Raw genomic sequence first — 22254 nt, forward strand, 5'->3', positions numbered from 1 at the left:
GTAACGGATGATAACGCGCTTCCTCACATGTCTGTGCAAAAGGGAAAAAGGACGAACACAACAGTTGTTAGTCGCTAATCGATGTGCTCGTTTTTCCCTTTCGCCAGGCGGCCCACAACGAATTTGTGGCGCCCGTCCACTTTAACATTGGCCGCTCAGCCACTTTAACATTGGCCGCTCAGCCATTTTAACGTTCGCCGCTCAGCCATCTTAACATTTGGCACTCGGCCATCTTAACATTTGGCAACCGACTATTTTAACTTCTTTCTATGGACCATTTTAACTTTTGGCATTTTCGCCGTTTTGCCTTTGGCCCTTTTGTTCCCGTTCACCGTTTGGCTGTTTCTTTTTTTTTTTTTTTTTTTTTTTTTTTTAAATGGGGATACTAAATTTTTTTCTTTTTTTAGCTAGATGAAATAAAACCATGCAAAGGGGGGGGAAAAAAAAAAAAAAAAGAAACACCATTCCTTTTTCCTTAATGCTTAGGTGTGTGGCAAAGCTTTATATAGTGTACAGCACACACCTCTACGTGCACGCAGGTACACTTCTTCACATGTCTGTGCGAATTTACACACGAATGTGAGGAGGTGGTATGGGCGATGGAAATGGCAGCGAAAATGGCAACGAAAATGGCAGTGAATATGGCAGTGAATATGGCAGTGAATATGGCAGTGAAAAGGGAGAGGGGGGGGAATCCCCCAAAAAAAAAACAACCAATGTAGAATAAATACGACGCTACGAGGGAAAACGAAGCAGCTTCATCCTTCAAAGCGCGCAGGGTGCAAAAATTGGGCACAGCGCGGCATCCACAAATCAACACATGTACATGCCTGAACGTGTGCACGTCCCCACGTCGCATTGGCAAACGCGCGCATATGAATGCACCTCCGCTTCGCACACATGGGAGTAAAACTGAACATGAAGGGAAAAAAAAAGCAGCAGCAGAAGCAGCAAAAGCAGTAGCAGCGGGAACAGGCTCTGCAACAATAAAAAGGATTAAACTACTCAAACGATGAAACTCAAATTGGGGTGCAGGCGGAACAACACTCAGGTTCACTTGGGTGCATGCGTGGGTGTTTAAAGCACCGTCGGTGGGTGTCGGCGGGAGTCAGAAGCCTATGCCAGTGGATCGCTCTTTTCTCGTGGCTCGCGCTTTTCGCTCTTGCGCGTCCTCATTCGTGCACACGGCCATTCGCAGGCGTCAGCATTCGCATTCGCATTTGCACTTGCATTCGCACTTGCAGTATCATTTGCACTTTCTTCTCTTCTCTTCTCCTTCTTACAAGGCCTTTTCTTGGCTTTCCTTTGGCTTTCCCACCGAGTGGGCGAGCGGCGGGGGTACTTAAAAAAAAGGGGCGACGCGAGCGGCGCGCCTTTAAAAAAAATTGAAAACGCTACAAAGAGGGGAACAACCCGGTCAGGCCCTTTCGTAGGGGTTCGTGACGATTTTCTTGTATGAGCCTCTTCCGCGGTAGAAGGGTCTGAAGCTCGGTTGTCTCAGTCTGCACGGGGGTAGAGACGAACATATGTATGCACGTGTGGTTACATAGGAGCACATATTAACACTTCTCTCGGGAGAGATGCATCCCGGTGAGGGGGTATATCCTCTTAGCACCAATTCGAGTGCACATACCTTCCCCTGGGGCCAAGGGTCGCCTTCATGGATCTACCCCTAAAGGGGCTAATCTTCGGTCGGTTGAATCCGGGGATGTTTCGCCTTTTGCTGCAAACCTGTTGTGATGAGGGAGAACAAAAAAGGGGAAGTGTCTCTGCCCGTTTGTGCAAATGCGCTTGGCTGAGGAGAATTAAACGATGTGCGCGCAGATTGTTGAGGGGGGGCAAAGACGGGTAAAGCTCCTCTCGCTCCTCACCCCCCGCACGTACCTTAATTTGTCTTTTCTTGAAGAAGGACTCGGATAGGGAGAGCGCCGTTCGCACGGAGGACGCGTCGGCGAATTCGATGTAGGCATACCTGGGGGGGAAAAAAAAAATAAAAAAATAAAATAAAAAGATAAAATATAATGAAAAAATAAAATATACGTGTCACCCTCCCTACATGTACGCATAAAACGACTCCCTCCTCGCCTACCCCTTCGAGTGCCCCGTGTTCTTGTTCACCAAGATGGTCACCCGGTTGATCAGGCCGCACTCCGAAAAGAGGGACTGCAGTTCTTCCGGTTGGGTCGAATAGTCCACCTGCGCGTAGGGGAAAAGGTCGATGATGTTAACGTGAAGATGGGAAGAAGCGGTCGAGATGGTGAAGCGGATGAGATGGTGAAGCGGTTGAGATGGTGAAGCGGTTGAGATGGTGAAGCGGGATGGAGCCTAACAGATGGTGACCTCAGTCCACTGGCTGCATTCACACAGCTGCTATGAGCAACCCGCTCGTCGCCACCACATGGCCGCTTAAATTCTTACGTTCCCAACGAAAATGGATCGGTTGTTTATCTCCTCCTGCTCCATCTCGTGCGAGTCGAGGGCACCCGACTGGTTCATTTGCATCTCTGCGCCTTCATTCATCATCTGGAAGGGGGGGAAGAGAGAAAAATAAAAAGCGTTCGAATGAGTGATGCGGAGACAACCACAAGGGGAAGGGGGTCCCCAATGGAGTCGCCCAACACAGGTAAAAGCGATGCCTCCATCTAGTGTGGGTGATCCGCATGGCGGTGCAGACGGAGAAGGGCATTTCATATGATGCGAGATGTGAAAAGGGCACACACACACACACAGGAAGGGGTGGCTAAAAACCAGGGGGGGCAAGACTCACCTTCAACTTCTGCAAATCGCTGAACTCCTTGTCGATGCTGTTTATATCGTCAACAGGCACATTAAAATTTGCCCCATCATTGTCTCCCTTTTCGTGGTTCATTTGGTCTAGGTTCATTGGCTCCATTGTGTGTGTTTTCCTTGGTGTTCTTTCGGTGAGGCGGTTTGTTAGGCTTCGCTTCGGGTCACTTCGGAACGCTTCTGTTCACTTCGGATCGCTTCTGTTCACTTCGGATCGCTTCTGCTCACTTCGGATCGCTTCTGCTCACTTCGGATCGCTTCTGCTCACTTCGGATCGCTTCTGCTCACTTCGGATCGCTTCTGTTCACTTCGGATCGCTTCTACCTGATGGGAGGAGTCCCACGCGCTTACCTTCCGGTGACACGTTTCCTTAACTGAGGTGTGCCCACAACACGTGTTGCTCCGCGACTCAACTGGTAATTCGGTGTGGCTTCACAAACTCCCGTTCAGCCTGCACGATTGACATGTGCCTTTCTCGCTGTGCACCTGGTATTCCCTCTGCGCGTGTAGAGATGGGAAGCACCCGACAGACTAGACTGAAGCTGACGAGCGGAGAGCCCTCTTCACCTCGCAAGTGCAGTCAACAGGGGGGCCCAAAATGGTCACGCGGAAGAGCGACACGCAGGGGTGGAGAAGCAGCAGAGGGTACCCCGAAATGGTACTCATAAATGGCACGCAAAATGGCCCACAGAATGACGCGCACAATGGCCGCTTTTTACGTGAAAAACCTCGCAAGTACCACCTTCACATGCCTGCCAAACGACCGACGCGCGCGCGCACGAATGGAGGTACGAACGTACATATGACCATGTACATATGCATATACGCGCATATAAATGTATATATGATATGTATATATGTATGTACTACCCTGCGAAGGAGGAAAAACTCAAAAAAACATAAAAATTACGATCAAGGAATGAAAAAAAGCAGCAAAGTCAGCCGAACTCAATTTTCATTTCTGCGTTATTCAAAAAGAAGAAACATGAAAAATCCGAAGAGGGGAAAAAAAAAAAAAAAAAAAAAAATGGCGGGTACGCATTAATACTATATTTAACTGCGCACATTTGTTTATTGGGAAAAAGTAAAAGCGCTTGTGCGTTTGCCTCTTCACCGTCACTCCGCAGGGAACAGAAGTTGCGCCTGTCAGTCGATTGATTCATTAATTGGTGCTCCTCGGAAGGAAAAAAAAAATATACATATAGATATATACGCGCGTTTTTACATGTACAGATATGCGCATTTTTACATGTACAGATAGGCGCGTTTTCACATGAACAGATAGGCGCGCTTTTACATGAACAGATATTTTTCCTGTGCGTGTTTGTTCCCCCTCGACGCGTTCGCAACTTCGCAGGACTGCTCCAACCCGCGTGGTACGTTACATCGTGTACACCGCGCCGCTACAAATGGCTGCGCTTAAGCAAGTTTACAGGTTTTACCCCCCGCGGGGATAGTGGCCTATTTGTATGTAACTGCCCAGCACGGAGTTGAGAAAACGTCAGGGTAAGATATATGTTGGCTGAGCAACCACTTTTTTTTTTTCCCTTCTCTTGTTATAATTTCTCTTTCGTGAACCTCTACCCTCCATCACGTGAATTCAACTGTTGTGTTTTGCATCACCGGAATGGTAGCCCTTCATGGTAGTAGTCCTTCATGGTGACCCTTCACGGTGGACATAACCGCTCCACCTTTGCAAATGTTCAAAGGGGTACCCACCAGTTGTGCCCCTCCCTTCTGCATGTACCCGTTGGGGGCTGGATCCCATACAGTTGTGTTGAGCGACTTCCAAGTGGAACGGGTCTGACGCACTGCAGATTAGCAGATGGGTGCCAAGGAACATATAACCATGTGGGTACTAATTCCAACGCGAGCGAAGCCGTTGCGTGGGTCTCTATTTACGTGAGCCCGTGGACACACCCGCACACGCGCGGTTAGAAGAGCAGCAGGGCACGCGGGAAATTGCGCCCACATTAGCCCTTTAAAGGAAACCACACCAATCCTGCGAACTGCAGTTCCCATCCGTTTATATATTTACACGCAGGTGACTAATTTTTCCAGGTGCCCACTCTGCATGATAAACCCGGTTGGAGGTACCACCAGGGTGGCAGTTCGTTGGTATATTTTCTCCACCTGCTTATCTATCCGCCCACAACGTCCCAATGGTGGCCACGCGTTGGAACCCCATTTTTAATCATTACTGAGAGATGCTCGGGAAGGAAACGCGGAGGAAGTAAATCGACTTAGCTCACTTGGCGATTTGTTAAACTGGCGTCCCCCACCCCTTGGCCCAATTCTCCCTTTTTTCAATTGCGCCCATGTGGCGAGGGACATAAATGCATACCTATGCATACATATGAATACCTGTGCATACCTATGCATGTGCACACATGCGAGTCCCCTTTTGACGCACCCGGAGTAACATCACAACTGCCGGCACTTGGACCAGCACCGCTTTTGAGCAGCCAGGCAAGTCACGCGTCACATTAGGGGATACACAATTAAACGCCACAGAGAGGGGGCGGTGGCCATAACTACCACAACTACCACAACATTGTACCGTTTTATGTCTTCCCAAATATTGGTACAAAATTACCAAACGCACACACGTGTATATGTGTGTGTGGATGGATGGACACAAAGTGCCTGACCAGGCAAGGTAACTTTTGCCTCTTCCATTTTGTCAACCCTCGCCTCCACGTTGGAGTATACACCCCCATGAGCATTTGCGTCACCATCGAACACACGTGTAATCAACGCTCACTCGAAGGAAGTGCCTTTGGTACACCTCGTGTTGTTCCTCGTCCTCCCAAAAATTAAAATGCCTTTTCGCAACAGGGGAAAAAAATGTACAAGAATTGCCTGAACAGGCTAATAAAAAAAAAAAAAAAAAAAAAAAAAATACTAACCTTTTAAAGGGGGTAGCCAAATGGGACACAAAATTAACAAACGTGATGGATTGAAAAGGAAAAAAAAAAAAAAAAAATCCCCTGCTTATATTTTTACTCTCGTGTAAAACATCGAAATGGGAAAAGTTATTATCCCCCCTGGAAGGAAGCACATACATAGGGGAAAACAAAACATAACGCAGATATCATCGCCTATTTATTCCCCCCGCCCCCTTATTTTGCGAATTGATCAGTTACGTGTGATGCTGCTTGGGGAATACCCAGGTGAACGTTTAAGTTGTAAAGAAAAAAAAATTCCCCCTCCACTGCAATTTTTCTTTTTCTTTGCGTCTTACGAATTAGTTTTCTATGTTCGCCTCTTCTGACCTCCCTCGTTCGTGTAAAATCGCGCTGGGTTGCACAGGAGTATGCACATATGCGAGTGTGTACATGTAATTACATGCTCAGTGGTGTACGTATGTTCATCTGTACACATGCACGCACGTGATTTTTTTTTTTTTTTTTTTTTTTTTTCCACAACACGGGCATGCGAAAAGAGTAAAGGACGCAACTGTTCAAATGTGAACCGGCTGAGGGTCGCATATGCCAATGAATTTCCCTCCACTTAAGGGTGAGAAGGACTGAAAAGGGGGTAACCGTTACGTGAAAGTACTAAATGGTGTTATTTCCCCCCACATTGGAGTAGCCAACACGAATCTGCCTGTACCCCCATGTGCATACTACTGTGCATACTCATGTGAGGACTTCCTACCCCCTGTGGAAACAGCCCAGTGGTTCGCCTTTTGCCCCATTTTGTTGCCTCACTTTTGGGGCGGGGCAAAGGTCTACATATGCTCCTTCATTTTCCACTGCGTTGGTTGATTTGCTTTGCTGTGGCGCACATCATCGTATCATCGTATTTCTATTCCGAGCAAAAAAAAAAAAAAAACACATAAGCGTGGGCCATTTGCAGGATTGTAAATGCAAGTACGCAAATGGGTACCCTTTTTTTTTTAAGTTGCCTGTTGGGGACTACCTGCTGTTGCGACGGCGACAGCCTCTGGGTTTGCCTCTTAACCATATATGCATGTTTGTGCCTCCAATTTATCATTTGAATTGAGAGCGTGGGTCCTTCACTGCAGATGGCTTTCTTCAGCCTAATGTGATTTGAACCTGCTTGCCGCTTTTTTTTTTTTTTTTTTTTTCTTCGTTCCATCATACGCCACGCAGCAGAGCGGGCATTTTTATTTTTGTGCGCTTATCGTTTTGCCATCCTGGAAGAAAGTTTTTGCTTCCCTCCGTTTCGTCTTTTTTATTTCTTCGCTTTGGTTTCCGTTTCTCACTTCTCCATTTTTTTTGTTCGGCTAACTCGCTCCGTGTTGCCTGCATTGCATGGGCTAGCCGTTTTTAAGCCACTCGTCAGGAAGACGTGTGCCGATGGACCGCTTGTTTAGTGATAACTCCCCGTGGGCTCTTCGCGCACGTATGCGGGTGTAAGTGTAGGCGTCGCACGCGTCGTACGCGTCGTATGCATGGCAGGTGTCATAGGCAGAGCGGGCCTCGGGAGCACACGCGCGCCTATCATTAAGCCTACCATTGCGCTTACCACTGTGCCTACCACTGTGCCCACCATCGCGCGCCCCTACCCCAGCTCAAGCAGCGGGCACGCACGTACGTACGCACGAACGCACATGTGGCCGTGCCTACGCCCATATATCCGCACACCTGCAAGATCGCCGCTTGCACTTGCGCGCGCGGGCCGTGCCCACATGAGCAGATGACGCATAAACGAGTAACGCATAAAAGAATAGCGTGAATGCTCAAACGCGCGGACGAGAGAATGTAAGCTTAAGGCCCATTCTTACAGAGGTCGCCTGCGTAGGGCTTGAAGCTTGTGTAGGTGACTTTCCCCCTAGTTTATCTCCCCTTTTGTTTTTTGCCCTCCTCGTGGATTTACCCTCCGTTTTGTTCTTCTCTCCGCTTTGTTCCTGCGACTTTTCTTTTTTTTTTTTTCTTTTCTTTTTTTTTTTTTTTTTTTTTTTTTTCATTTCGCTTGATCGCTTATTAGTTGAGCGCATCGAGTGGGCCTCCCCTGAGCGCGGCGCGCCTGGCGAAGCACCAATTTTGTAAATTCCTTTTTCCGCCGCGCAGAAGGAAGCGCCCATGTATGCGCAGATACGGCAGCGCATATGTATACGCAGATGCAGCGGCGCACATGTATAATCAGATACAGCTGCGCATACTCTTTCGCCGTCTTCTTCGCCTCCGTCACCGCCTACTTCTTACCCCCCTTCACCGCCTACTGCCCCCCCCCTTGCTGGCTCCCGTTCTCCTTCCTGGGCAGCAGCCCGTGACTCATGCCAAGGCAAAATGAAAACGCCCGAATTCAGTCTAGACTCGCTGAAGAAAAAGCGAAAGAAAAGGAAGAAGAAATTGGACTACGAAAAGCTGAGTGCCCATTACTTCTTGAAGCTGCCCATTTTCATCATCCTCATGGCTGTGTTCTTCCTGAACGCGTTCATATACATTTTCATACGGTTCTGCATTTTCCTGTTCGAGAATGTGTCCTTCTTCCTCATAACCAAGTACAGTGACTTTTGCAGGTGCGTGGGGAGGTCGCGCGGTGGGGGAAGCGGTGGAAGGGGCGGCGTAAGAAGCAACGAAGCAGGGGGGCGGGAAGGCCAAAAACGAACCCGTGGAAATGCGCGTCACCCACAAAGCACGGACAAAGCCGAAGAGAGCATATTCCAGATAGACAGGCTGATGCGCTCATGCAGCAGTTATAAGGAATATATAAAATATGCCTACCGAATGGATGAGCTTACTGGGAAGACGATTCACATAAACGAAAATGATGATTACATAAACACGTATGATGTAAATTTGTTAAAAAAAACGAGCCAGAGAATAAAAAAGAATTTGAAGAACAGCGATGTGTTGAGGGTACTGGAGGATATAAAAGTAGCTACCTCACCAACGATTAAGGCAATTTTTCAGGAAAAATATTATTGCAAGACCTATTCTACCCCCCACATTATAGTGACTGATTTTATAACCCATGTGATGGAGGGACTGGAGTTTGTAGATCGGTACGTACATCAGCAGAAGGAGACGAATTTAAGTTACGTCTTCTCAGATGAGTACCTACTCATTAAGAGGATCTTTAAGGATGTCTTTCGGCAGTGGGGAAATACTGCCTTGTTCCTCAGCGGAGGCGCCATCCTGGGTCTCCACCACTTTGGCGTCTTGGAGGTGTTTCTCAAGTCCTCGATTAATGTGAACTACTTTGAGGAGTGCTCCCCGGGGGGGGGGCCGCCCGCTCGAGAGGGGGAGTCTACCAAGGAGCGGCAGTCTGCGGCGGATCGGCAGAGCGCACCCATGCCGGAGGAGTGCAAATCGGACTGCACCTCTAACGATAAGGGCACCCGTGCGGAATGGAGAAACCGCAACCCAAAGGGAGGCCAACCCGCCGTGGGGAGGAACCCCCCCCCAGGGGCCAAGCCAACCAAAGGGGCTAAGCCAGCCAAAGGGAAGGATGCAAAGGTTGCCAAAAATGCAGAAAAGGGAAAGACGAGCAAGGTAGACCTAATTAAGAAATTTCTCTTTAGCCGCAACCGATTTGGCAGCCATTCGGGATACACCCCTGTGGAGGGGGCGCCGCGTGGCGGAGGGGATTCCATGGGCCCGTCGAGCGAGGGGAGCTCGGGTGAGTTCTCCTTCAGCACGAGTAACTCTTCGCTGAGCGAGTTGGACTTGGGCTCGGCGCGGGGTGGAAGTGGTGAACAGGTTGGAAGTGTTGAGCGGGATGCCCCCCGCTCGCCGCTTAACCACATCGGGGGAGAAGGGAGGCCCAGGCCAAAAGGCTTCCCAAGCAGCCCCCCCAAGAGTGTCCCCCTCTCGAACAAAGAAAAAGACTTCGTGCCGAACTTCGATGACAACATCCTGCCGCAAATCATATGCGGGACCTCTGCAGGGAGCATCATCGCAGCCTGGGTGTGCTCAAGAACCAACAAGGAATTGCTTCAAGAATTTAACATCGAATTTATATACCAGATTGTGTCTTGTTTTTCTTCCGAAAATTGGCTCTACTCCTTTTTTAATATTTATAGAAAAGGAAATTTTTATGATATTGACAAATTTGTGAAGCTCATTCATAACCTCTACGGGGACATGACCTTTCTGGAGGCTTTCATTAAGACTAACTTGGTCTTAAATATTACAGTGACTAGAGCAGAGTCTGGGGGATCTAATTTCCCTTGTGATGAGGATGGTCATATGGTTTTAAACTATATGAATAGCCCTAATGTATTGATTTACACGGCTGTTTTGGCTAGCTGTTCCTTTCCGTACCTTCTGCAGCCGTTTAAATTGTTGGAGAAGAAATACAATCGGGAGAACGTCCATAGGTTTATGTCCGTTAAGGAGGTGAGCAATGCCAAGTTCATTCTGAATAGCAACAGCGCGTTTAACCAGAGGAGCCTTTTGCGCGAGACGGAGCGCGGGCCCAGCGGCACCAGCGGGGGAAGTGCGGTGAGCGTACCCAGCGCAGCGGGGGAAGCAAGTGCAACGAGCGATACGGGTGACCGGGGCGATCCGGGCGATGTGAGTGATGTGAGCCATCCCGGCGAGCTGTCCGAAGGCGGGATGCAGTCCGACCAGGCGAAGAGCGGCCCCCCCAAGGGTACTCACCGCGCAGCACAGAAGAAGCACTTCCAAACACGCGAGAAGGTGAACTCCGTGAGCGTCACGACGGATGTGAGCATGAAGGATGAGGGGGATCCCAGGAAAAGCATTTCAGATAAGGGCGCTGCCCCCCCGAGCGGGCGCGCCCAATTGGGCTCGGCGGGGTGCTCAGATGACCCAAAGGGGGGGAAGAAGAGGAAGGGCAAAGGGGGGGTCTTTCCAGGGAAGAGTGGCGTAACTGGCGCGACTGACGCTACCACCACTGCTCTCACTGCCACCACTCCTGCCAACCGCGTGAACGACCCGGAGCGCAAACCTAGGAGCAAACAGGGAACGGCGGAAGGAGGCGTCACGGGGAGCACGCCGGCCGGGAAACGCCCAACCGGCGCAGACGAACAGGAGGACCATTCGCAAACAGATCAGCCGAAGAACAAAGCAAGCGAGTGCATCGACCTTAATGAGTACAAACATATAAATCTCCTGGATGAGGACTACACCATTATAAACAGTGTGCAATTTAAAAATACCTATTTTCATGATGGGTCCCTAAAGAGTGACATTCCTGCCCATAATTTGAACCAAATTTTGTCGGTGAAATACAAAATCGTGTCTCAGGTGAATCCCCATGTGTTCCCTTTCACAGGGGTTCGAGTTCACGGGGAAGCAGGCAAGCCCGTAAAATGGAGGGGCAATTCTGGCCACTGGAGGGCCGGGTTTTTGATGTCCTCTATGGAAATATTATTTAAAGAGAACATGCGGTACATTTTGCGGCTGATGGCGTTGCTGGATCTGTCCCCCACGATTCGGGGCCTCAACGCGGGCTCGATCGCGATGCAGGTGAGGGGAGAAGCAGTTGTAGCAGCTGTAGGGCGGCTCTCATGGGAGCAGCCGTTTTAGAAGCTGCATATGCATACACCTCTTACGCTTCCGCTTCGCCTTCGCGATGTCATTCACTTCACTGCCGTTCCCTGTTCACTCCCGTCCCTCCTCACTGCCGTTCCCTGTTCACTCCCGTCCCTCCTCACTGCCGTCCCCCCCCCCCCGCAGAACTACAACGGAGACATCACCCTGCACCCGAAGCGGCTCTACCTCAGGCACTTCAAACTGATCAGCGTCTCCAGCTACGACGACGTGGAGTGGTACATCCAGCAGGGCCGGCAAATGACCTTCCAGAAGCTCCCCCTCATTCTCAACAGGATGAAGATAGAGAAGAAGCTCATCAAGATGAAGAAGTCCTTTTGGGGGTAGCCAGCCGCGTGGCGCGGTTGGCGGTTCCTTCGCTTCTTTTCCCGTTTTCCCGTTTTCCCCCCCTTTCGAAGCGCTTATTTTGTTTCGTGCCGTTTGGGGACCCCCCCTCGGAATTGCGCGCGGAGGGGTCGATTTTGTGGGGGGAAGGGGCTCAGCAAAGAAGGGCGAACAGGGAGAAGCATGCAGGGTGGAGCCAGGAAGAGTGAATTGCCTTTCTCCCCCGCTTTCCCTCCCTTCGTCCGCCATTTTTCCAGTTTTCCTTTTTTATGTCCATACGCATGTGCGCGTTTAACGTAATTAAAACGACCTGCGCTGAGTGATCAGGCAGTTTGCTTCCCGAGAGGGGGGGGAGGGCAGTACTCATTATGTGAGGCCTTCTTCGTGGCAGTCCCCCCTCCCCTCTCTCCCCCGTCCTTTTTTTTTTTTTTTTTTTTTCTTTTTTTTGTTATCCCTACGTGCGACCTTTTTTTAAAAGGTTTAAGGCGATTCCCCCGATTGTGCGCCTCTCATCGTTGTGCCAATCTTTTGTTTTAACCAGCTGCACAGATGGCAGTTTCATTTTTGTGTTTTCGTCTTCTCCGCCCACTCCACCATTGATTGCATTTTCGTGCCTGGCGGGTTGACCAACTTTTACCGCGTCTGTGGTAGCCATCCCTCGTGCGGCCCCAAACTGTGAGTTTTTTCTTTTAAATCAAATTAGACCAGCTTCCATGCAGGTGGACTGCCTCCAAACGGGTTGCCAGCAGTTGCTTTGAAAAGGAAAGAAAAGGAAAGACGAAGAAAACTGCAAAGTTGGCGCTAAAAGTGGGGTCCATCCCGCCTTGTTATTGAAAGCGGTCGGATTAACCCGGGTGAACAAAAAAAAAGGGGAGGCAAAAGGAGAGACAACAGGGGAGACAAAATAGTACCAGTGGGGGTGCGAGTGAAACGGAGAGAGGAGCACTATTCCGCTGGCACACCAAATGTACCACCAGAGCCACTACACACCACCACGAATGGGGCCCCGCTTCCCAAATCACACGTGGCTTATGTATTGGCAAACGTCATCCAGGGAGAGCCTCAAAAGGTGCCCCCCTTCAACCTGGACGTGCGCGCAATCTCCGTTGATCTTCTTCAACTTGACGGTCTGTTTATACAAAGACGTGTCTCCCTTCGGGTGGCAGACACCTCTCCGGACTACCTTACATTTGACTGTGTCCTCACTGATGCTCGTTTCTACATATTTGGGCTTCACTTCGGTCAGGTGAAATGGCTGCTTAGATTTGTTATTCCTCTCCCCATGGTCATCCTTCCTATCTCGTTCAACCTTTTTTATTAGCCGTTTGAGGAAGAGCTCCCAAAATTGCTTCCTCTCGTGTTGGCGATCCTCCACACGGGGGTCGTCTCGGATGGGGTCATCCCCCGTCTGCTTTTTCCCTCCTCTGTCCCCCTTCCACGATAGGTAGTCCTTTATCTTCTCCTTAATCATCTCCTTGTACAGATGAATATATTTGTGGCTTTTAAAAAGGAGCAAGCCGAGGACGCACCTCGTTTCGTCTGCTCCCCCCCCGGTGGTCCTCCCCTTGGTCTCCACTCCCCTCCTCCTTCTCCACCCCCTGTACAGTATGACCCCCTTTCGTTTGTAAAACTCATGCGTTTTTAAATTAATTTTCACAATGAGTCCTTCAAATAGGTCATCCGTGTTGTCCCTCGGGCGGGGGTCCGCGCACCTGGCTTCTTCTCTGCGTTCCCCTTTGCCTTTGCTCCTCTGGGGGTGGTCATGTGGCTTATCGTTTCGCTCGCTGAATCCGCTTCGTCTGTTCGTTCGCCCCGTCCTGCTCTCACTTCTACTCTCACTTCTTCCCTTACTTCCGCTTCCGCCGCTGCTCCCGCTTCTCCCCCTAATCCGCTGCATATTCTCCTTCATCTCCCCCTCCGCGCCCACTCCGGTGAACCGAAACTCCCTGGCCTGGAAGGACTCATATATCCTGTCAAAGTAGTTCTTGTCGCTCCGTTCCTGGTAGTACTGATTGATGTACCGATTGTAGGCCTCTTCATCGAATCCCATTTTGCGCAGAATGCGCTTCCCGTAGTTTTCCACCTGGATGTGATGGTCATCAAAATCTGTGTACATGCTCATTTCGTTTTTAAAAATGGACTCCTTTTCGTTTTTGTGAAATTTTTCGAGGAAGAGTTTCCTCTTATACGTCAGGCTCTCCTCCGAGATGGGGTACTTGCGCGCTTCGTTTTGCTGCTTTAGGCCCTGGGGGAAGTCGGCTGCTAATTCGGAGTCGTCTGCCGCTAGGCCCGATGAGTCCTCTCCCTGCGAATGATCACTTGGCTCCACTCCATCCGCTGAACCCGCTGAACCCGCCGAACCCGCTGACAGCTCGTCGGGTCCTCCCTCCTCCGTTCGACTTCCACCCCTCTTCTTACCATCCGGGGTGCTAACTCGGACAAGTTCCCCATCAGGCTGCCTTTCACTTAACCCGGCTCCCCCTTTTTGGGGAAAATTCAAATAAACAATTTTCTTCTTATTTTGAACTCGCTCAAGCTTCTCCTGTAGGGAACGAATAAAATGGGACGTTGCTGAATGGGTTTGTTTCTCCAAATCGTCCCTGGGCTCAGTTATAATTTGCCCGTTTTTTATTCCCCTAATTTTTTGTGCCTTTGCAGCTGTCCGTTCCTCCGTCTCATTTTTATCTTTCCCATCATCATGGCTACCATGTAACCCTTCAAACACGTCCAGTGTCTTTCTCTTCCGGGTGCTACTCTTCTGCTCGCTCTTCTTCAACTTGATGTGACACTTTGCCTTCCCTTCCTCCATATGGTGTGTAAAGAAAGAACGGGTGAGCTGCTTAGCAGCGGAGGGCATGGGCGAGTTAACCTGCCCTGGTTGGTTATACGGGTTAACCCTGGAGGGGGTCCACGATGGGAGACCGACAGATGGGGGGCTCTCACCAGAGGATGAACTATGGCTAACAAGGTAACATTGTCGTGAAGAGTATCCCTGAGAAATGCTCCAGGTGATTGCCTCAAAGCGAGCTTGCCTGCGCGGAATGGCCATCCACCAGAACCATTTTTCGATGGGTACCTTATATGGTGAAGGAGTGGAATAAATGAAAACGGATCAAAGGGACGGATGTTAAGCAAACCAACGCCTGCTCCTTTGCGCCGTGTTATAAATGAAAGGGGGAGGGGCGGTTTTCTCCCCCGGGGGTTATGGCAAATGGCTAGAATGCCTCGAAAAGATGGGCACCGCGGAAGGGGAAGGCTCTCTTTTGCGCGAAAAATGGCAAACAACTCGCAGGCGCGCTTTGCTCCCTTTGGTGGAAGTTCCGTCAGCATTTTGCTAGAAGTTTCCCTCCCCTCTTTGCCGCGTCGCGGCGGAGCGGCATCCTGTTGCATGCGCGTGGTAGCGGCGAGGAAGGTGCCCCCAAAGGGGGCTAATGCGGAGGAAAAAAAAACATAAAAGGGGAAGAAGTAAGGAATAGTAAAAAGGCAAAGTAAACGGGGAAGCAAAACACGCCCCCTGGCAGAGGACCCATTCACAGTTGCCACACCAATTCGCAGCAAACGCAAGCGGCTCACCCTGCGTGTGATGTGGAAGCCGCGTCGCATCTTACAGCGCCGTCATGCAGAGCGACCCTGGGAGGGGAAAGCTTTTTATAGGCCACACCGCATCGAATTGGCCAGGCGAACTGGTTAGGGCTCTACTTCCCGGAAAATTTTCGGGGAGAGCTTAAAAAGGCTGGCGACAGATACTTTTGTCCCTCCTCTCTCCAGCTAGCCAACTGAAATGGCTGTAGTACCCCCCAACGTGGAGCTGAACTTGCGGTGCAACATCTGAAGGGGGTGAAGTAGGGAGGGGGCCCAGAGCTGCCATTTCGAGTCCTACGTTGATGGGAGTGTCTACCAAATTTGCAAAAGATACAACAGGGTTGCTCTTTCCTGTAGATTGCGGTTCACAGGAGAAGCGGTAAGTGTACATGTGTACACAAATTCATGTGTGTAGTTGCCCCGTGGGAGCGCATAGGGTCTACCCGCAACCCTACCACCGTATAGCCACCACCCATCCGCTACACAAATGATGCGAATTGGGGGCTTGAGGCCTAGCCGCAGAAAGACGCAGCTGCTGCATGGCTTCAAAACTAATGGCGGGAGGAATCGCCCTTTCGTCAGCGCCCCCAGTTGCGCGCCGAGCGACGATCGGGGACAGTACGACGATATAGGAAAGGTTAAAGATGAAGAAGATTTGAGGAACTTTTATTTTCGCTATAGTAAAAGGGAACCCACCGAGCTGATGCGCGACTATGAGTTACTAACCAGTGGGACGTTAAAGAGGAAGTGTTCCCTTGCAGAGGTGATTGAATGCCGCAAAATTGTTAATTACCTGCTGGACACGGCGTCTGTGGTGCACTTCTTACATTCGAAGGGGGGGGGCCAGAAGAGTAGGGCTACTCTCCCTGCAGCTAATGAGAGACATCACCCAAGCGGACCAAACAACGTCTACTACATCCACAACATTGAAAAACCAAAAGTGAATAGAAACGAATTGATACGGACGAGCAGGAACAACCGCTGCATGAATGGCCTCCTGAACAGCAACATGCACAGATTTATTTATAGGCTGAAAAAATGTGACATTTGGAATTATAAAGAGAAGCTAATAAATAAGGAGCGTGTGAATTACTGCTCGCTGCTATTCCCGTTAACATATTTGAATATGAGGAGGGCAAACGGATCTGAAGCTGATTCGTACTACGCGGATGTAACCCTCTTCTATCATCATGTGCACAGAAGGAACAGTAAATCGTTCGTAGAGATACTCAGACGAGCTAACTACAAAATTTTGTCCGCGCAAGAAATGAAAAATGGACTCCTCCTCTTGACCGTCTTACATCACAACAACATCTCCATGTCAAGTGACAAAAGCAGCATCGTCAAGTGTGCAGGCACTTTGGAGGTGTCCTACAGAAATGAAGATTACGTTAATAAAAAAATGCTGCAAGATATTTTCATGAACTTGTGTCAGGCGATTTGCTCCAAGGTGGAGTCCATTTCGTTCCTCCAGCTGTACGACTACCTGCTGCTCATGTGCGTGAACGAAGTGAAGAGCAAGGGGGTGTACGCAGCCATCGTGAGCCGCCTGTCGCACTACGTTAATGTTGTTAACAAGGTCAGCAACGACCTGAACAGGGCAGGCGAAGCGGGTGGGGGGGGTGCAATGCAGAGCGGCAATCCAGGGGAGGACCCACTTGGCCGTGAAGTCGAATCAGTCGACGGGGAGGCAGACACTTCAGAAGCGACAAACATGGCAGGCGCTGCAGATATGGCAGGCGCTGCAGATATGGCGAACGCGGCAGATATGGCAGACGCGGCAGATATGGCAGACGCGGCAGATATGGCAGACGTGACAGATATGGCAGACGTGACAGACGAGTGGGCGCAAAGCATCGCGCCGAGCGAGGAGGGCCGCTTTCACCTGAGGAGGGACCACCGCCAGCACATAACGAGCAACCTGCTGGGCATCAAGAACATCCTGCTGCACAAAGTGCTGCTGCTCTACATGGCGAAATACCTGTTCAGCCACATAGACAGCAACATCTTGTACGCCCACTCCGACCTGATCTGCGAAAACTTGGAGCTAATGACACATCATATGATAACAAATTTTATTTTCACCATCGGGACGTGCAAACACATCGACGAATTCTGCATGTTCATGTTGGCCAAGTACGTACAGAATTATGTGCACACGTACTCACCAAATGAAATTACCATCATCGTGAATACCTACGCGGATGCCTCTTTGGAGGACGTCAGTTTTTACGAAACCATTTGTGAGCATATGAAGAGGAACTTCGAAACGTTCTCCTCTATTGACATTATCAAAATAATTCATGCATTTTCCAAGGTGAGGATTCGCGACGTTGAGTTGTTGAAAATGGCTTATGAAAAGATAAACGGTTATTTGGAGGAGAGGGAGAGAAAAATTGGCGACATGTCTGTGCAGGCGAAGGGGTCATACGCACAATGGGAGAGCGAAAAAAAAAAAAAAAACTTCAGCACAGACATCAGCGGTGATGCGGTCGTGTCAGTTGGCGGCAACACCTGTAGCGCCGGTAACGAAGCCTATGGGGACAAACAAAGCAGAGGGGATGCGAAAAGGAAGAAACACGTCATCAACAAATACCTGTGCGCGTACGCGTTAATTGCGGCGGGCAAGCTGGATTACGTAGAGGAACTGGACAAACTGTTCGTGCACCTAAAGAATAGCATCCGCAGCGAAGGCATCGACATAAGAGGCGTGTTGTGGATGCCCATGGCCATCACGAGCTTGCTATCTTCGGAATGTATTTTTCGCTTCCTTCCCATTTATGTAAATTTAATTTACAACGCTTTCAAAAAAACGCAGTCCCCCAAACTGCTTTCGCTGCTCATACGAAGGCACAGCATTTTATTGCACACAATCGAGACGGACATCATTCCGAAGAAATACATCAGTAAGGGGACCCTCAACAATCTGTATTACATTTGCAGAACGAAGAAGGACAACTCGAAGGAGAAGGTGTTCATCCCAGATAGCTCCACCTTCCACATTGAAGTCTCCAACGCGCTGTTATCCCTCGACATTGCGCACAGGAAGGAGGTTAACATTTACCCCTTCACCATTGACATTTTTATTAGCAGGCCCGGAGGTGGCTCCGATGGCGCACCGAAGGGTGGGCAATCCAACAACACGCAGAGAGACGCACGCAGGGTGGCCGCACCCTGGAGCAACGGCACGATGAGTTTTGCCCCTGACCATGCCGCGAAGGGGAAGAAGAAAGCACACCCGCATGACAGCAACGGCATCGACAGCCACAGCGACTACGACAAGGACGACACCAACTTCGAGCACACATTCGAAACGAAGAAGGTGAAGAAGAAGTCCAAGAACAAAAACGAGGTGTACACGGACGTGCCGATCGCATAGCGCGCCAGCCACTTCCCCTCCCCCGCTTATTTTTTTGTTCCGCACGTCGCTTCTTCAGCCACTCGATGCGGAGTGCGGCCCTTTTTAGGGCAGCTAGCCATTTTGCGCATACTCACCAAATGGGATGAATAAATGGAAAAAAAAAAAAAAAAAAAAAAAAAACCAAAAAACCACATGAACGCATTTTAGCTAGCTGTGTGTGTGTGACTGCGCATCACCCCTTAACTGGGCACTCCAAACAACGGGAGAATCGTTAAAAATTTTGACCTCCCTTTGGACAACTTCATTTGACGAACTGATGAGCGTATCGAAGCTGAGGCATTCATCGTTCAAATTGTATTTTAGCCCCTCCGTTTTAATTGTACACTTGCCGCCAAAGGGTAAAATGCCGCAGCCTTTGCAAAAGACGTCCGGACTTACGTGTATGATGTGACTTCCTTGCTGGAGCAAAAAGAGGAAGTTATTCTCCCCAATTAGGTACAAACTATTTAGGGAAGCATTTTTATATAAGCAAGAAATATTTGCACACGTGTGGTCAAACCTGTTTCCTGTGGCGCCTAAAATTAATATTTTGTCATTTGTGCGGATGTATCCTCGTATCACGTCGATGCATTTATCAAGGTCTGTGTTTTCCTGGTTCGCGCACTTCTCAAATATGACTGACTTGTTTTTGTAGTAGCTGTACACGTGTGCGTTTATGCTATCAAAGTCGCCGCAAATTATGTGCGGCACTATTTCGGTGGGGCGTTTCAGCGCCTTTTCCTTTTTTTCCACTGGCATGTTGAACAGATCAGAGATGGTGTGTCGTCCACTCACATGGTGTGAACGCTCATTTGTGTGCGATGCATGCAGCGCTGTGTTTTTGTCTTCCTCCCCTTTCAGTGAACTTCCCTCATCATCAATTGCGCCTCTCTCCGTGGCTAACGACTGGCATAAGTTGTACAGCCTGTTGGCGCCCCCATCGGCGCATATTAATACATCCGAGTTGGCAATAAATTTGGCCGAATGGGCGCAAAGCGTGTTGTTCAGGACGATGGTGATTATTTTGGGCTGGTGGGAGGATTCTGTTCTGCCCTCCCCTGGGGCCGACTCTTCTCCCCACTTCCTTTCATCATTTAGCAAAATGCGTTTCATAAAATCAAGATCATGCACAATAAGGTTTCCTTCCTTTGAGTTCCTCATGCAGCTGAAGTGGGCAGAACGTAACTCTTTGGTGTCCCCTGGTGGGTGGTACCACCTTGCGCATGTGTTCGCAAATATTCTCGCGCGCTTGGTCTGGTCGATCGCCTTGGCATTCCCCCTCAGGTGCACACTCACTTTCGCGCGCACGTTGAAGAAACTCCTTTTCATTTTTACGCCGGAGGGGGGGCAGCCTCCCTCGCGGGTGTAGCGAGGTGATGCCGCGGGTGCCTCTCAAACGGCCCTATTTATTAAAACTACCTATTTTTTTTTTCCCACAAATTTGCAACTTCTGTGAGGTGGTAAACTGGCTGGAAGTAGCGCACCCATTTCTTCTTCGTCTCTTAATTTTTTTTTTTTTTTTAAACAGTAGGAACATTCCTATGGTGCCTTTTTCTCGCCCCGACTGTGTAAACACGCGCGACGTTGCTGTCACGATTTTGCGCAGCATGGCGGACGGCATACGCAGACATCTTTTCTCCGTTCAGGGTTTCTCACGAGTGTGTATTCGTTTCATCAGACCAAATTTTTTTTTTTTTAATTGAACATAACGCACAAAAATGTGGGAGCTGCGCGAAGAGCGTCGCACGGGTGTTCCCTTCTCATTTAGTAGTTAACCGTGTGGGACGCATACCCAACTAGTGTAAGTAACAAATGTAGCAACTGAACAATTCGTAATGAAGCATTTTTTTTTTTTTTTTTTTTTTTGACATACCGATAGAGTGTCCCTTCCCCCTTTGCGAAATTGCTAAAATGTGAGGCAGCCAGACATGTGAAAGGTCTGCACCACGACAACGGTTTTCCAGATGATGACCAGAACGCATGCACATTTTTTTGCTACTGCTTGTGGCCACCTATAACTGCGCGCTGAGCCTCCTTCAGGCGGGTATAAAATTAAAGTGGTTCCCAAAAAGGAAGGTGATTAAAGAACATCGCGATGGTGTAGACTCATCGAAGGGGGTCTTTTTATTTTTTCCCCCCTTTCTCCACGTCTTTACCCCCCCTTCGTCGATACTTCAAAAACATGCAACTGCGTTTTGTTTCACGTCACGAGTAACGCTGTGCATGCACACATGTGAATATGAGCACAAGGGGAAGAAGCGCGCTTGGTAATTTGGCTCCTCGCCCGTCCGCTTCTACTGCATCGATGCGGCATAATTCCAATGAACTGCTTTTCTCGTGATGAGATCGTCCCAGCTGTTCACAAGGCTGCAGAATTTACGCGGTTAAAAAAGGGGCAGTCTGACGTGGCTGCTGTGGAAAAGACACTTTCACCGATTTGTTCGGTTGCCCTGTTGGTGATTTTTTTCCCCTTTTTAAAAGTGGTCCCTTTTCATCTTTCGATACGGGCGAAGGGGCGCATCCAACTGTGCCGGGATTTGTGGTCTCCATTGGCCTTTTCCGTCACCTTCCCTATGCAGTTTGTTGGTCAGTTTGTTGGGCCACTTCTTCGTAGACCCTTTTCTTCCCTCATTTTGTTCTCCCCCGCCTGCGTTTCGCTTTGCCTCCTCCGGCACGTGTACAGAGAAGCGTAACACAGCGTTGTGTCAGCGGACGATCAGCGAAGAAGGACGCTTACGTGTGCCACTTACGCAGCGGCTATGGCTAACCGTGCATCGTTCATCTTCATCATCGTCACCTTCTTTTTTTCCCCCTCCGTGTGTGTGCCCCCCGATGGCCCGCAGCTGGCGTGAACAAAATGATGTTTTTTTAAATCACAAAAAAAAAAAAAAACTACACATGTGCAGATAAATTTTTCCATACACGCACATGCGCACACATGAGCTGAGGAAGCGGGCGAGAGGAGGACGCGCACAGGGGAGCAACGTCACTTGGTGGGAAAAAAAAGGATGAACAGGGGCAGTCAAAGGGGCAGCCAACTGGGCAACCGAAGGGACAGCGAATGGACCATCAAATGGACCATCAAATGGAACAGTGGAGGAAGAAAGAGTTCAAAAGGATGAGGGAAAAAAAAAAAAAAAAAAAAATCAAATCGAACGAAAGTCGAAAGTGGGATGAACGGAATGGCAGAATAGCGGAATGGCCGAATGAACGGAACGATCACGGCAAGCGCAGGTTTCACATCATAGCGTTTTTTTGAATGCGAAGAAAGATTTCTCTCGCCCTGTACACTTTAGCAAAATCTAGCTGCCCATTTTTTGTGCGTGTATATTATATGCAATCCTTTACGGCCACCAGTTGATCCACTGGTTCGGCGTGAGGACGCTTCAGCTGGCGCAAAGCCGTGTTTGCAGTTTGCCTGGCTGTGCGGCCGCGCAAACGGCGCCACCGTGCTGCCACAGTACCGCCACAGTACTGCCACTAATCGGGTCACCACGCAGTGGTGGCATTGCTCACCTGTGGCATTTCTCAGCCGCTCGATTGCTCAACCGCACCTTCGCCCAACTGCACGCTCCCATATGCGCATTTTTTTTTTTTTATTTTCCCAGGCAAGCTACAGCCATTGCGCCCATGTGGATGAATGCGGCCCAATAACTTACGCTCCCCTTT

At 49.6% G+C, this 22254-nt stretch overlaps 6 protein-coding genes across 6 annotated transcripts, besides 5 other annotated features; 2 read left to right on the forward strand and 4 right to left on the reverse strand.

The window, feature by feature from the left end:
- Positions 1 to 1417: 1417 nt before the first annotated feature.
- PVX_099605 (RNA-binding protein, putative) lies at positions 1418 to 2893 on the reverse strand (the record flags this gene model as incomplete). The annotated part of the gene is made up of 6 exons (XM_001614721.1): positions 1418 to 1502; positions 1634 to 1731; positions 1885 to 1972; positions 2090 to 2196; positions 2419 to 2523; positions 2768 to 2893. 6 exons carry the CDS (start codon positions 2891 to 2893, stop codon positions 1418 to 1420), a joined length of 609 nt encoding a protein of 202 aa, XP_001614771.1.
- A 98-nt stretch (positions 2894 to 2991) lies between these two features.
- Positions 2992 to 3013: a microsatellite.
- Positions 3014 to 6212: 3199 nt separating this feature from the next.
- On the reverse strand, positions 6213 to 7009 carry PVX_099610 (hypothetical protein). Its single transcript, XM_001614722.1, has 2 exons — positions 6712 to 7009; positions 6213 to 6597 (listed from the first exon to the last, which is right to left on the reverse strand). The coding sequence occupies exons 1-2, from the start codon at positions 6892 to 6894 to the stop codon at positions 6535 to 6537; spliced, it is 246 nt and encodes an 81-aa protein (XP_001614772.1). The 5' UTR covers positions 6895 to 7009; the 3' UTR covers positions 6213 to 6534.
- Positions 7010 to 8045: 1036 nt separating this feature from the next.
- On the forward strand, positions 8046 to 11606 carry PVX_099615 (hypothetical protein, conserved; the record flags this gene model as incomplete). The annotated part of the gene is made up of 2 exons (XM_001614723.1): positions 8046 to 11195; positions 11406 to 11606. 2 exons carry the CDS (start codon positions 8046 to 8048, stop codon positions 11604 to 11606), a joined length of 3351 nt encoding a protein of 1116 aa, XP_001614773.1.
- Positions 11607 to 12498: 892 nt separating this feature from the next.
- On the reverse strand, positions 12499 to 14412 carry PVX_099620 (hypothetical protein, conserved; the record flags this gene model as incomplete). The annotated part of the gene is made up of 1 exon (XM_001614724.1): positions 12499 to 14412. One exon carries the CDS (start codon positions 14410 to 14412, stop codon positions 12622 to 12624), a length of 1791 nt encoding a protein of 596 aa, XP_001614774.1. The 3' UTR covers positions 12499 to 12621.
- Positions 13255 to 13282: a microsatellite.
- Positions 14413 to 15672: 1260 nt separating the features above from the next.
- Positions 15673 to 18564, forward strand: PVX_099625 (hypothetical protein, conserved; the record flags this gene model as incomplete). Its single annotated transcript, XM_001614725.1, has 1 exon — positions 15673 to 18564. One exon carries the CDS (start codon positions 15673 to 15675, stop codon positions 18562 to 18564), a length of 2892 nt encoding a protein of 963 aa, XP_001614775.1.
- Positions 18565 to 18753: 189 nt separating this feature from the next.
- On the reverse strand, positions 18754 to 19914 carry PVX_099630 (thiamin pyrophosphokinase 1, putative; the record flags this gene model as incomplete). The annotated part of the gene is made up of 1 exon (XM_001614726.1): positions 18754 to 19914. One exon carries the CDS (start codon positions 19912 to 19914, stop codon positions 18754 to 18756), a length of 1161 nt encoding a protein of 386 aa, XP_001614776.1.
- Positions 19191 to 19230: a microsatellite.
- Positions 19295 to 19430: a microsatellite.
- Positions 19346 to 19524: a microsatellite.
- Positions 19915 to 22254: the final 2340 nt, after the last annotated feature.

The sequence above is a fragment of the Plasmodium vivax genome, chromosome 7 (genome assembly GCF_000002415.2).
Source record: "Plasmodium vivax chromosome 7, whole genome shotgun sequence".
In the NCBI taxonomy this organism is placed as follows: Eukaryota; Apicomplexa; class Aconoidasida; order Haemosporida; family Plasmodiidae; genus Plasmodium; species Plasmodium vivax.